General features: G+C 44.0%; 1 protein-coding gene across 1 annotated transcript in view; it reads right to left on the minus strand.

Annotated features, from left to right (window-relative positions):
• Positions 1-13705, minus strand: part of CUBN (cubilin) — a 273361-nt gene that overhangs the window by 8452 nt on the left and 251204 nt on the right. Inside the window, exons 60-63 of the mRNA XM_060659546.3 lie at positions 12850-13058; positions 4676-4838; positions 4109-4314; positions 1020-1167 (exon numbers count right to left, since the gene is read on the minus strand). Of these exons, the coding sequence (XP_060515529.3) occupies positions 1020-1167; positions 4109-4314; positions 4676-4838; positions 12850-13058 (726 nt within the window). The remainder of the gene's footprint in view (positions 1-1019; positions 1168-4108; positions 4315-4675; positions 4839-12849; positions 13059-13705) is intronic.

Below are 13705 nucleotides of genomic sequence, written 5' to 3' on the forward strand. Positions count from 1 at the left end.
GACAGAATTCAAGATTATTAGATTTGAACACACTTTAGAAAAAAAAGCTATTTCAACCCTCTCACCTTTGGGATAACTGGGGCCACAGGAAGTGAGGTAACGGCAAATAGCGCGGATGCAATGTGGTGTCTCGTTAACGTAAAATGCCCCCATGAGAAATATGAAATATGAGCATTCTCCTTTGAGGATGAACTTTCTAGAATTCTCTGTTCTCTTCTGATCACATTTAAGTGCAGTTGGTTGACGTTTAGGCCTTTTTTTAGGCACAAAGACTCTGCAACCATAACTGACTTTTGTATGAAGATTTCTATTTATATCCTTTGATAAGTTACTCATTCTGATAGAATCGGTAAATTGTTCATCCTTATCATTTTGGGTGAAACCACCAAAAGCTTTTCTATTTGTTTGTGGTTTGTTTTTAGGCCGGTTCCCACCCAGTTTGGAGCCCAACATGGGGCTTGAACTCATGACCCTGAGATCAAGACCTGAGCTGAGATCAAGGGTCAGACACTTAACCGACTGAGCCACCCAGGTGCCCCACTATGTGTTTGTTGTAATCAAAAGCAGCTGTAGTTTTAATCAAGCTTGAAATGAACATCAAATAATTTCTCCTGGAAATAAACTTCTCAATTGTTACTGTAGTCAAATAGCCCTTTCAAGATTTGTTGTTTTTTGTTTTTTGTTTTTTTTACAAAATAATTTCGTAAGACACAGTGATTTCTATTTGAGGCCAAGTGGATAATTAATAAAATAACTGGTGTACATTTAAATTAAATTAACTACATGGATTTGAAAAATATGCTGGCATTCTAAACATTTTAATTAGTGTTATTTTCACTTTACTTCCTCAGAAACCAGCTTTAGTCATCTGCGGACGTGGGCCTGGCTTCTAGTTACAATTTCTTACCTTGTTGTGGACATGGTTTATGGTAACAGACCCAAATTTGCTTACAGGAGTCCATTCTAGCAGGAATTGGGATGGTGGCAGGTTTTCTGAATAACAAAGTTCCACGGCTCACCTGCAATCTGATACGTGAAACCCACTCTGGAGTTTCTGTCGAGAACTTCGGATTTGAAAACGACAATTGCCGTACTCGCAGAAGAATAGAACGTCGGTATAGCCGAAGCATTTCTGCCACAGAACTGAATTCCTGGATTTCCATCGCTCTGAAATGAAATGAAAGCCAAATCACACTAGATTGAGTTTCAAAAGAGAATAGACCTTAAATCGAATGCACATGAAAGGGTGGCCTCAATATTCACCCACAGAAACTAGTTACAGTGTTCCAATCCTGCTTCACCCGGGCTCATGCTGGTCTTGGAATCCACAAAAGTCTCACACTCCCCGAGGGGTGCTAGGGGGAGGCCAAGCTTTTGCTGAAACCAGGAGACAGACACGAAGGACAAGACCCTTTCTCCCTCCTGCAGCCTCACAGCCAAAGGCCTGTGCTGTGGCTCTGCACACACCCAGGCTGACTGAGCTCAACACAGTTGAGCTGGGGTTTTCCCATAGTCCGGAACTCCGTTGAGACCAACCCAGGGGCACCTGGGTGGCTCAGTCGGTTAAGCGTCTGACTTCAGCTGGGGTCACGATCTCACGGTTCACGGGTTTGAGCCCCACGTCGAGATCAGAGCTGGGAGCCTGCTTCGGATTCTATGTCTCCCTCTCTCTCTGCCCCTCCCCAGCTCTCTCTCTCCCTCCCCCCACCCCACTCTCTCTCAAAAATAAGCAAAAATTAAAGAAAAAAAAGACCCACCCAGTGCTCCTCCCCTTAGCTCCCAGCTCACCACCCCTGAGCTCATCCAACCACACTCTGGCCACACTGTGAATCCCAGGAGGCAGTCCCTGCCTGCAATGAGGTCCCCATTTCCCCCCTTGTAAAACCCGGGCAGCCCTCCTCGCCTCTCCGGATAGTAGGGTAATAGGGTCCAGCGCCTACCCATCCTTCCATAAAAGCCACTGGCACCGAAGTTGAGACATTTGTGGCCTCTAACTTTTGGGCGCCTACTGACAGGCCCGCTTCCCACTCCCGCTCAGAAGCTCTTGTTGCTGATGTATGTTTCTCCCCTGCACTGTCTCCTGCTGCTGGTCCTTCCCTAACCTTGCCCGCTGCCTCCTCTGAACTCTCACTGCAGTGATAGCTGCCCCCTGTATACATCCATCCATTTCCACTTTGTGGCCCTGAGTGAAGCTTGGGTCTCCAAGCCTCCACCAGGGGGTTGCAGGAGGCCATTCTTTCCCCATCCTCCACCATTCCTTGAGTAGGACTAGTGGTGGGGGGCTGGGACGGTGGGTGGGGTTCTCCAGGCTGCATCTATCCCCGGACCAGATCCAGCTCTCCCCTGAGGGTCTCCACCTCTGGCCAAAGGTTCCTCTGACCCTTCTCACCATAGCCACTTTCCCTCTGGCGTCTTTCCCTCATTAAAGACTTGGGGTGTCTCAGCTCTTGGCCATCCTCTGCACCCTTCTTCCTTTCTCAACTCATGGAGGTTTCAGTGTCTTTCCAGACGACCCACTGAGCACTGTAATCTGCATTCCTCCACACCAGCGCCTTTCTCTCCACCCTCCATGGCAGCCCCTGCCAGAGCCGGCCGTGGTGCCTTTGCCACACGATTCTTGCGTGAATGTCCAATGTCTTGCCACTCTCAGACGTGGGGAGAGTTCCAGTTTCTCCTAGTTATCAGTCACTTTCCTACCTCTCCTCCCAATCTACCCACGCTGAAACCCTTTGTTCTTTCCTTTATTCCTTCAGTCAAAGGACATCCTTCATTCATGACAAATACGGGGTCTTATTCGAAGCCAGTCCAGCTGCGGTTATGATCCAGAGCTGACCTGTGCACTGGAAGTAGGCTTTCTGTACCCAGGTGGTGGTCTGCTCCGATCCCCATTGTCTCAGCTTCAGGAAACAATGGGAAACTGAGAGCTTTAACCAAAGGGCCTTGTTCCACTTGGCTTGAAGAGCCTCTAGGAAGGGCACCACCAGGGAATAGGAGTCTTGTTCTGAAAACCACTACCAGGGGAGTGATGGTAACCTTGCATGCGGACCGTGGTGGGAGCCTAGGCTGTGTCTCACTGTCTGCCTTCTGAAAATTCAGCAAATATGGTATCTGATCAGAAGTCAGCTCTTCTCAGATCTCTCCAATTGGAGTCAGCCAGACTGGATTTTTCTATACCCACCAAGATCCATACGTAAACGAAGGGGCCCTGGATTTATAGCGAGGAGACCCTGAAGACTCAGGAAGTGATAGATTGGATTCTCTGCAACTGCCAGCCATCGGGGGGTTGAATATGACACTCTGGGAACGAGCTGGGGTGAATTAGCTGCTTCTCAAACTGCTAAAAGATAATTCAGGTATTCCGGGAGGTTCTCCCCAGGTATCTGGTCATGCCTTCTCACTTTACAGATGCTCCCTGAATAATCTCATTACTCGCATTATTGTAGCTACTGATCCATATAATGATGACGCCCAAATCTTCAGGCCTTCTGTGAATATTCATGCATCTACGTGCAACTGTCTTCTCAATGTCTTGGCATCTGGGCAATTCTCTCTTTCTCTCTCTCTCTCTCTAACTAAAACAGATTTTTCTTTTTTTCCCTCTCATATTACCATGAATATAGTCCCAAAGGACTGGTGCCAAACGGCCTCGTAACTGATTTCCCTGTGTTCCGCGTGGACCCCTTCAGTTTGTCATACACACAGATCCCCTTCCTGCACAAATGTTTCTCTGGGCGTGGCCCTTGGAGCACTAATGGCAGAATACTGAAGATGTGCATCGAAAATTTAGGTTCCTGGGCACTGTGTAGGGAAAACGGTATCTGAGCGGGAGGTGGGGAGCCCTGGGGCATGCACTTTTATCTAGACACCCAGATGTTTCTTGTGCACACGGCAGTTCGAGAGCTCCTCACCTACAAGACCAAGTGCAAGTTTCTTAACACCTAAATAGAGGGTTTTGTATATGGCAAAAATAGAGGGGTTTGTATATGGTGTTGTATATTTTGTATATGTGAGTTTGGGAATTTAATTATGCCCTCATTACTTCATGTGTTTCGTAAATACTGGTGAAAAGGCCACTAGATGTCACTGTCCTGCATCCTATAATTATTACCTCAGGTGAGTCCTGAAACTCTAAGTAGTTCTGGTCACAGTCTTGTGGGTGCAGTTGCAACGCCCACACAGTGATCTTGACCTGCTGATGTGGAGGGGCTTCGAGGACCCAAGTACACGTGGAAAATGGGATTTCTGGGTCTGATGAATTGGGTGACGAAATACTCTGGGGGGTCCAAGTTGCGTTATATGTTCCACCACAAGGCACTGGGGAAAAAAAGAAAAACTTGTAAGACAAGTTTTACTCATGTCTCTTCATACACACAATATTTAAAATTCACTCTTCCTTATCCTTCCAGCCCAAAGAACTCTGTTTACATCATTCTATAGAGAAGTTAGGATATTCTTGACTAAGAATTATACCAAATGTGTATGACCGATGAAACACAGAGTGATTACCATGGTGTTTAGAAACTGACATGGAGTTTCCATAGGAATTAACACTGAGTTTGGTAATGAACATTGAGTTTGGTAATTAACGTTGTGTTTGCATATAGGCATGGCATTATTTTTAGCGCATAAATATACATATGTTTCATAATAGTTAAAAATGTCTCAGTTTACTCACTGTCCACAATGGTATAAGTAGCATTAAATCCTTGTCGTTCTACAGTTATGTCACTGACAAATTGAACCGTCAGGAAATTGCCAGAAGAGATAAAGGGAGCAGGTACAGTGGAACCACAAAACGTTCCAGCCAAGTTGGCATTTTCACTATCCCCATCATACAACTGAAAAGAAAAATAGTTCATTAGTTATCCATTACTCCCCAAGAAGCTGCAAGCTTTACACTGAAATGGATGCGGAGTCACAACAGGTCATGATTAAGAATCTTACACTGATGTTGTTAGAGCTAGTTTTAGCTTAAGGACAGTTGCTAATGAGTCGGTGCAGTTATAATGATCTTCAGTAAAAACCTGCTATGATGCCTAGAAATCTTTCCTCACTGCAAAGGTAATACCTGATTCAAAACTATCATGTCATTAGAGCCAGCAAACGCCTCACTGTCTTGCCCTGCGTTGCTCTCTCTTCTACTCCGGTGCAAGCCCCTGAAATCGCATGCGTGGGTTCTCAATGTGGCTTCCGTGTGGGGCTCCCTCGTTCCACTTTTGTCCCTCCCTAGCCTGTCCTCAATATGTGAGCCAGAGGATTCAGTTCTGTACGTATGTATGTATGTATTTATATTTTTTAAATTGGCTTATTCATTTAAGTAATCGCTACACCCAATGTGGGGCTCCAACTCACAACCTCGAGATCAAGAGTCTCACGGATCAAGAGTCCGACTGAGCCAGCCAGGCATCCCCCAGAGGATACAGTTAAAATGTTAAGTCAGCCCGGGGCACTGCTAAAACCTCTCCTAGCTGCTCCCCAGGCACTCACTATAAAAGCCAAAGCCAACACGGTGGCCTTTAAGGCCTGAGAGAATCTGCTGTCCACACCACCCCTGCCGCCTTACTGTCCCCATGTCATTCTCTCTGCAGCACACTGCTGCTTCATGGCTGTTGAGTTTGTTGTTCCCTCTGCTGGAACATTCTTCTCCTATACACCCATATGGTTTGCTCTCCTTCATTCCTTCACGTCTTTACTCGAGTATCACTGACTCACTCAGGCCTTCCCTGACCACCCTACTTAAAATGTCAACTCTCCCCAAATTCCCTTTCTTACTTCCTGTTTGATTCTTCATTTAGAGCGCGCATTATCTTTACATACTACATATATCACTTAGTGATTGTCTTCCACTCTGAAGACAATGCAGGTTCACGAAAGCACAGGTTGCTGTCTGTTCTGTGCCCTGCCATGTCCCTAATTTTTAAAGTTTATTTTATTTATTTTGAGAGAGAGAGCGTGAGCCAGTGGGGGAGAGGCAGAGAGAGAGAGAGAGAGGGAGACAGGGAGCTCGAACTCACTAACTGTAAGATCATGACCTGAGCCGAAGTCGGATACTTAACTGACTGAGCCACCCAGGCGCCCCTGTCCCTAGTTTTTAGAAGTGTCTGGCACATAAAAGGCACCCAGTAAGTGTCTAATAAATGAGTAACGCTTTGATTCCTCTCTCCACTACACACCCCTCCCAAACCTATCCTCCCCGTCTTCTTGATGTCACTAATCTGCTCAGGCCTGACACTTTAGTCATCCTTGATTCCTTTCTCTCACCCCTCCTGCCCCACATCGCTTCCACTCTACCTTCAACATCCACCCCAGAGGGCTCCTCCCCGTTATGACCATCATCGTCCTCCACCTTGGTTATGGTAACATCTTCCTAAGAGATCCGTTTCCACCAAGCAACCACAGTACCGTCTGCAGAGCTGACGGCTGAGTGTTTGCAGGCTTAAACCAGATTACACTCTTGCTCGGCCTTAAATGCTCCAGTGGGTCCCGACTGCACCTGACGTGAAAGCCCATGTCTTTATGGGGGTCTGCAAGCCCCTACCTGGAGTGGCCGGTTGCTTGTTCCAGGGCCCCACTCCCTGCCCTATTCCCATACTTTCTCCTGCCAGGAGGGTCTCTGTAAGGCTGTAAGCTCTGTAAGCTCTGGAATTGGGCACGCCCCCCCTCCCTTGTCATATGGTCTCAGCTCAAATGTCACCTCCTCAGACAGACCCAGCCCATCTAATGTTGCCTGGCCCCCAACATCTTCCTATTCAAAAGGCATCTTATTTGTTGCTTATTTACTTTTCCTGGTCTCTCTTCCAATAAGAACATAAGTCCCAGGGCGCCTGGGTGGCTCAGTCAGTTAAGCATCCAATTTTGGCTCGGGTCATGATCTCCCAGTCTGTGGGTTCGAGCTCCACGTCAGGCTCTGTGCTGACAGCTCGGAGCCTGGAACCTGCTTCACATTCTGCGTTTCCCTCTCTCTCTGCCCTTCTCCAGCTCTCACTCTGTCTCTCTCTCTCTCTCTCTCTCTCTCAGAAATAAACATTTAAAAAAATTAAAAAAAATAAAACAAAAGAACATAAGTCCCGTGGGTCGGAAGACTGATCATACACTGCGGTGTCGCCAGCAGCCAGAACAACTCCCAGCCTTGAGGAACCTTCTTCAACAGACACCTGTCCAAATAGTGGATGCCTGAATTCTCTTCAGGTGTGTTACCAGAAAACAGATTTCTCCAGCTGAATAATCTTCACGGTATTTCCAAAACAAGTATGAGTGTGTATAGCCAAACATTGAATTTATAACACAACTATGATGTGCTATAAACTTCAGAATAGCCGTGACCACAGACATTATTCGAAAATGCTGGGAATATGTAAGATAGAAATAATTTAAAATAAACAGAAAATAAATTTACCACTAGGTGGCACTGTTTCTCCCACTTACGTGTGAATTTGGTAAATTTAGATGGATAATCTGATCCCTCCCATTTTAGAACACAGCAGATTTGCCAAGTTTTAGGTAATGTACCTTTTCTGGTAAACAAGTTAAAATGTTATTATAATGGATACCACATTCGTACCAGCGTTTTAATTCTACACACCGTGTGCCAGATCCTATGTATATGAGGATGTCTAAGGCACTTTCCATACGTTCGATTTACTGACTGATGCTAACTAATTAGAGAGATCCATACATTGAATATACATATATATTTGTGTTTTTTCCAGTGCTTAGAGCAGTGTCTGGAATGTGGTAGGTACTCAAATAAACATTTATTGGAACCTGATGCCTTGATAGAGTACAGATCTCCCCACACTGACCACAGACTGAATGGTTAAGCCCAGTGGGTTAAGGCAGAGGTTCTCAGTGGGGGCTGTAGTATCTCCCAGAGAGCATTTTTTTTTTGCAAAAGTGTCTTGTTTTGGGGGTCATCACAATAATTTGGGGCTATGACTGGCATTCAGTGTTTAGAAGCCACCTTGCAGAATCTCATGCTGCAATTCACGGGACAGCTTTGCAAAGTGAAGACTGATTCTGTCCCACATAACTTTTCAATGTTCTGCCAGACATTTCTGTAACAAAACTGTTCATTATTGTGTGACCCTGGAACCTAACTCTGTTCTCTATATAAACACAAAAACATTTTGCATAATGCAATTACTGTGTCGGTGGAAGGAGGACTCTACTTTGTTTTGTTTAGAACTATTTTTTTTGAGTTTTTCCACTTTCTTGGAAATTCATATTGCAGATGGTGATGTTAACGGCACTTAGTTGCAAATACAAGCCCCCCCCCCCATATTAGTTTAGATTTATGCTTTTGCATTTGCCATGATGCCACATAGAAGAATCTTGACGACTTTATCACGTGACATAAGGTAGTTGTATCAGCATTTACATATTTAAGTGTGCCCTATTTTATATACTTTCCTTTTATTCCTCCTTTTTCATTGCATTTAGTATGTTAATATTAAGTTTCTGAAGCTATGGATATGGGTAGGCTATAGCGTACATGAACTCGACTTCAGATGGTCAAGGAAGCACTAGGAAATACTGGCTGTTCAAACGGGCAGATTAGGTTGAACAGGAAGTGCTCCTCTGTGATATTCCTCCAAAACTCAGCTCAGCCATCTCACAGAGGAAGCCTTTCCCAAACCCCAAAATGACGTCAATCATACCTTCTTCTCTACTTCTGTTCGCGGTTCGTATCTATTGTTTTTGTCACATTGTATGATAATTTATATGCTTATGTGTCAGTCTCCTCCTTTTTGCTGACAGCTCCTCGAGGAACCCTAACTTTATCCCTCCTTAATGACGGTGTGGGATGCCTGGCACATAATTATGCCACGTGACTCTTTATGGAATGGATGTGATGTTAATTTCAACAGACACGCTCAGTGAAACACACCGTCACGATGTACTGCAGCTATCTTAGTAACTTCCCGAGTCAAACCTTTCAAAAGCAAGAGTGATAGGGAGCCTGGGTGGGTCAGTCAGTCGGGCATCTGGCTTCAGCTCAGGTCATGATCTCTCAGTCTGTGAGTTCGGGCCCTGTGTCGGGCTCTGTGCTAACAGCTCAGAGCCTGGAGCCTGCTTCGGATTCGGTGTCTCCCTCTCTCTCTGCCCCTCCCCTGCTCACACTCTGTCTCTGTCTCTCTCAAAAATAAATAAACATTAAAAAAAACTTTAATAAAAAAAGCAATAGTGATATAATTATGAATGAATGATGGAATCACCACATTTTCATTTGTATATCTACCTACAGAAATGAATTAAATTAGCTTTTCTAAAAAGTGATTTGATTATAATATCTAAGAAACATTCTACAAGGAATCAAATGCCCCATTTATCACAGAGAGTCGCTTTAATAAAGATACCTCCTAGACTCTACATTCCAACCAATGTTCTTTGATCTGCCAGTTTAGTAAAAGCTGGAAAAGTTGCCAGTACAGGGACATTGCTTTCCTAAGAAGGAAAGCCAGAGTAGACCTGAACAGAATTTCTTTAAAAAAAAAAAAAAAAAAGGAATAGGAGGAGAGGACATTTTATATTTAAGCTAGATGGTAACTTCTTGTTTTTGATATTGCTATTTTTCTCCCAAATAACGAAGAAATTCAGAAAATTGCTAGTTGTGTTAATAACAGTATCAAATCACACTTAGAAAATGATGAGAAGAAGGTCAATCGACCGTTCTCCTAGCAGGACCACACCCAAAACACCCTACATGAATTTACACCTATAATAATTTCTATGTAAATCAATTATCTTTAATATTTTAAGGAAAGGTGATTCCACAGCCAGCATGCCCATCCGGAATTACACAAGCTTGGGGAGGGGGAATAAATTTGTTTTTAAGTTGCATTTCAGACACAGTGCTGAACACTCCAGCATTCATTATCTTTATCTTCAAAATAGCCTTGCAAAATAGGTATGACTATTTGATTTTCTTCATTTTTTAAAGCTTATTTATGTATTTTGGGGGGAATGGAGGAGGGGCAGAGAAAGAGGAGAGAGAGCATCCCAAGCAGGCTCCAAGCTCAGCAAGGGACCCACTCGGGGCATGAGTCCATGATCCAGGGATCATGACCTGAGCTGAAATCAAGAGTTGGACACTTAAACAACTGAGCTACCCAGGAGCTCCTTCACTTGTTTTTAAATAGATGAAATGATGGGGCACCTGGGTGGCTCAGTCGGTTAAGCATCCAACTTTGGCTCAGGCCATGATCTCATGGTTCATGAGTTCAAGCCCCACATCAGGCTCTGTGCTGACAGCTCAGAGCCTGGAGCCTGCATCGGATTCTGCGTCTCCCTCTCTCTCTGCCCCTCCCCCACTCGCACTCTGTCTCTCTCTGTCTCTTGAAAATAAATACATGTTAAAAAATTTTTTTTAAATAGGTGAGGTGATAAAGAACTGGGGAGGTGAGGAATCTTGTGGCAAAACTGAGTTAGAGTCCATACTACCTGCCTCCAGAGTTTACTACCTTCCTGTAAAATCAGGGTAGCTCTCAAACATTTAAAAAAAAATTTTTTTAATGTTTATTTATTTTTGAGAGAGACAGAGTGTGAATGGGGGAGGGGCAGAGAGAGAGAGAGAGAGAGGGAGACACGGAACCTGAAACAGGCTCCAGGCTCTGAGCTGTCAGCACAGAGTCCAATGTGGGGCTCAAACTCACGAGCTGTGAGATCATGACCCGAGCCAAAGTTGAACGCTCAACCGACTGAGCCACCCAGGCACCCCGCTCTCAAACAGTCTTGAATGTCAGCTTTGTTGTTGTGCAGGCCATCTGGTGTCATTTTAGAAAAGAATTCAACCTGAACCGATGTCCCTTGTTATCTCCAATCTTTCACCAACTCCCTCTGATCTGACTTCTGTGCCAATGCTTTAGCTAAATGGCTGTCTATCAGTCAGAGGAGTTTCTTTCTTCGTCTTTACCTTTCTTGGCCCCTAACTTATCATTTAATGGTATCGACCACCCATCCTTGGTGGACCACTCTTCTCCCTTGACTTCAGGGATCCTCCACTATTCTGGGCTTTTACATGTTTTCCATGACTTGTCTGTTTCTCGTCCTGCGTCTTCTGTCCTCTCTGACCGCCTCGCTGTGTCCCTTTCCCAGAGTGGAGCAGAAGCCTGGCTTCCTAGTTCCATGCTGCCTTCCTGGAAAGAAAACAGGACTTCTTCTGACAGTAGAAGCAGTCCTTTGCTGTCTCCTCTCTGTGCTGCTCTCTTCTCGCTGGAGCCCTATTCCAGCCTTTGCTCACCTGTCTGCCCTGCTGTCACCCAAACTAAACCCCTACCTTACAACACAGGGTCTTCTCCTAATCGAACTGACATTCTTTGGGCTTAGAGCTTAGCACAGTAAAAATACAACAGTATATAATTAAGTGCCCAATGGGTACTCCAACTCTGACTCTTCCTTCCCCCTTTTTAAAGAAAATGGCTTCTTTAAAATTTAAGACAAGTTTTAAACTTAAAAGTGCTTGCACCAGCTTGTGATTTCCATCTCTATCCCCTCCTTACCTAACGGTAACCTCTCCCTGGGGTCCTAACTCCAGACTCTCTGCTCACCATCTACCTGCAGTGCTGATTCCATATTAGTCTTCCGTAAATGCTGCTCTCATCATATTACTCAGTGGAAAGCCTTCAATCCTTCTTTATTTTCAACTGCATAAAATCTGAAGTCATTAATTTGACTTTTCAAGATTCTTTGTGATCTGGGTGTATCTCCACGTAGGCGATCTTATTTCTTGCTACTTTTTTGCAATATTCCTCTCAAAAAAAAAAAAAAAGGCAGTCCCTTCACCCCTTCAAGAACACACATATGCCAACGTCCATACTCCCCTTCTTTTTATGTGTACCTTGCCTGGAATGCCTTCTCTCCTGAGAATATGCTTTCCAGCACCCTATGAAGCCTTTCTTTTTTAAAAAAAAATTTTTTTTTAACGTTTATTTTTTATTTTTGAGACAGAGAGAGACAGAGCATGAATGGGGGAGGGTCAGAGAGAGGGAGACACAGAATCTGAAACAGGCTCCAGGCTCTGAGCTGTCAGCACAGAGCCCGATGCAGGGCTCGAACTCACAGACCACGAGATCATGACCTGAGCCGAAGTCGGACGCTTAAACGACTGAGCCACCCAGGCGCCCCTGAAGCCTTTCTTGTTTAAGCCAGGTCATCATGAACTTTCCTCCCTTTTAAACTTGCACATTGCTTCGAGCCTCTATCCAATGCATTAGCTGGCCCTTCAATATTGACTGTCCTGAACTGTTTATTATAGATTTGCACGCGTCACCCACTACCTTAACAATCAGATTTAAGTTCCCTTGGGCACAAATCTTGCCACACTTGTCTTCCGCCCCAAAGCATTGTAGAATACACTGGCTGATACTACTTAGACGGTTTAATCTGAAGTCATCTAGCCTGATGGGTACAGTAACTTAATATTAACGAGTCAGCAAAAATTCAGCTTCCTTTTAATGGGATTTCAGAACTAAGTTATTTTCTACATCTACAGGTCATATGGCCAGTAAAGATACAAACTTTATTCTAGGATTTGCCAAAGGTCTTTTGAGTGTCTCTTTCCATACAACCCACCTTTCCACTGATCATCTCTCAACAGAGCATGAATGAAGAGGGAATCTTAAAGCTAATGTTATAAGCCACATGCAATTTCTGGCTCATCCATCCAGATTAAAGATTAACTTGAGATGAAGATAGGACATCTGTAATAATAAATGTTATGTCATTGAAGAATATGTCATTTTAACCACTAGTGGTACTCAACATTTCATGACTTCCTGAATGGTGCCAACTGGCATGTATCATATTAAAGTCCGGGTTAGAAGACTCTGTTAAGAAACACAATGGCCTTACCTTTACATAATCATATATGCATCTTTGTGCACTACTTGGTGCCTCCAGAGCAAATGTTTTGAAGGTGAGTTTAATCACTTTGTTTACAGGTGCAACTATGAACCATACACAGTTTAAATTCTTGTCATATCTTCCATTGGAGTCAGAATCAGGAGAGGCAAAGGTATCGCTCGAACCTGTCAGATAACCACCACATCCTTGCTGAGGCCCTGTGTTAAAAACAAAGACACATCACTACGCAGACCAAAGGGAATAGATCTTAAATTTTACAGGGAGGGTTTTAAAAATCATATAGTTTCTAGTTCGGTCACACGTGCATGGACATTATCAGATGGTGCCCGGAGCTTCAGGTGGACACTATCAGATGGCTTATGCGGGTGTTGTTCCCACCGTATTAGCTTTTTTGTTCCATATTTCCTTTCTGCTCCTATCACCGACACTTTAGTCCCCATCTAGTCACCTAGAAAAGTGGGGAGTTGTATTTAGTTTTATGGGCATTTCGAGAACTGTGGATGGGATTTATTGAAGTTTTTCCTATCCTTCAAAAAATCCAAAAAAAAAAAAATCCAATTTTATAGAAAATAAAGTATTTTGCATAACAAAACTTCTGGAAAGCATGACCATATTTTACTTTTATGTTCTGCGTTTATGAACACTATCAGATGGAAAACTGAATTTATGAAGAATTTACCCAGCACTCCAAGAAAATTGGTTCTCAAGAAACGTTTTACTAAATAATCTGTCAGAAAGAGGCTGAGGGGCATCTCATCTAACACTATCTAACACATACTAACACTACACATCTAACACTACTAACACTCATCTAACACACATCTAACACTAAGGTCCAGTTTAT

Source organism: Panthera onca, chromosome B4 (genome assembly GCF_046562875.1).
Source record: "Panthera onca isolate mPanOnc1 chromosome B4, mPanOnc1 haplotype 2, whole genome shotgun sequence".
Classification (NCBI taxonomy): domain Eukaryota; kingdom Metazoa; phylum Chordata; class Mammalia; order Carnivora; family Felidae; genus Panthera; species Panthera onca.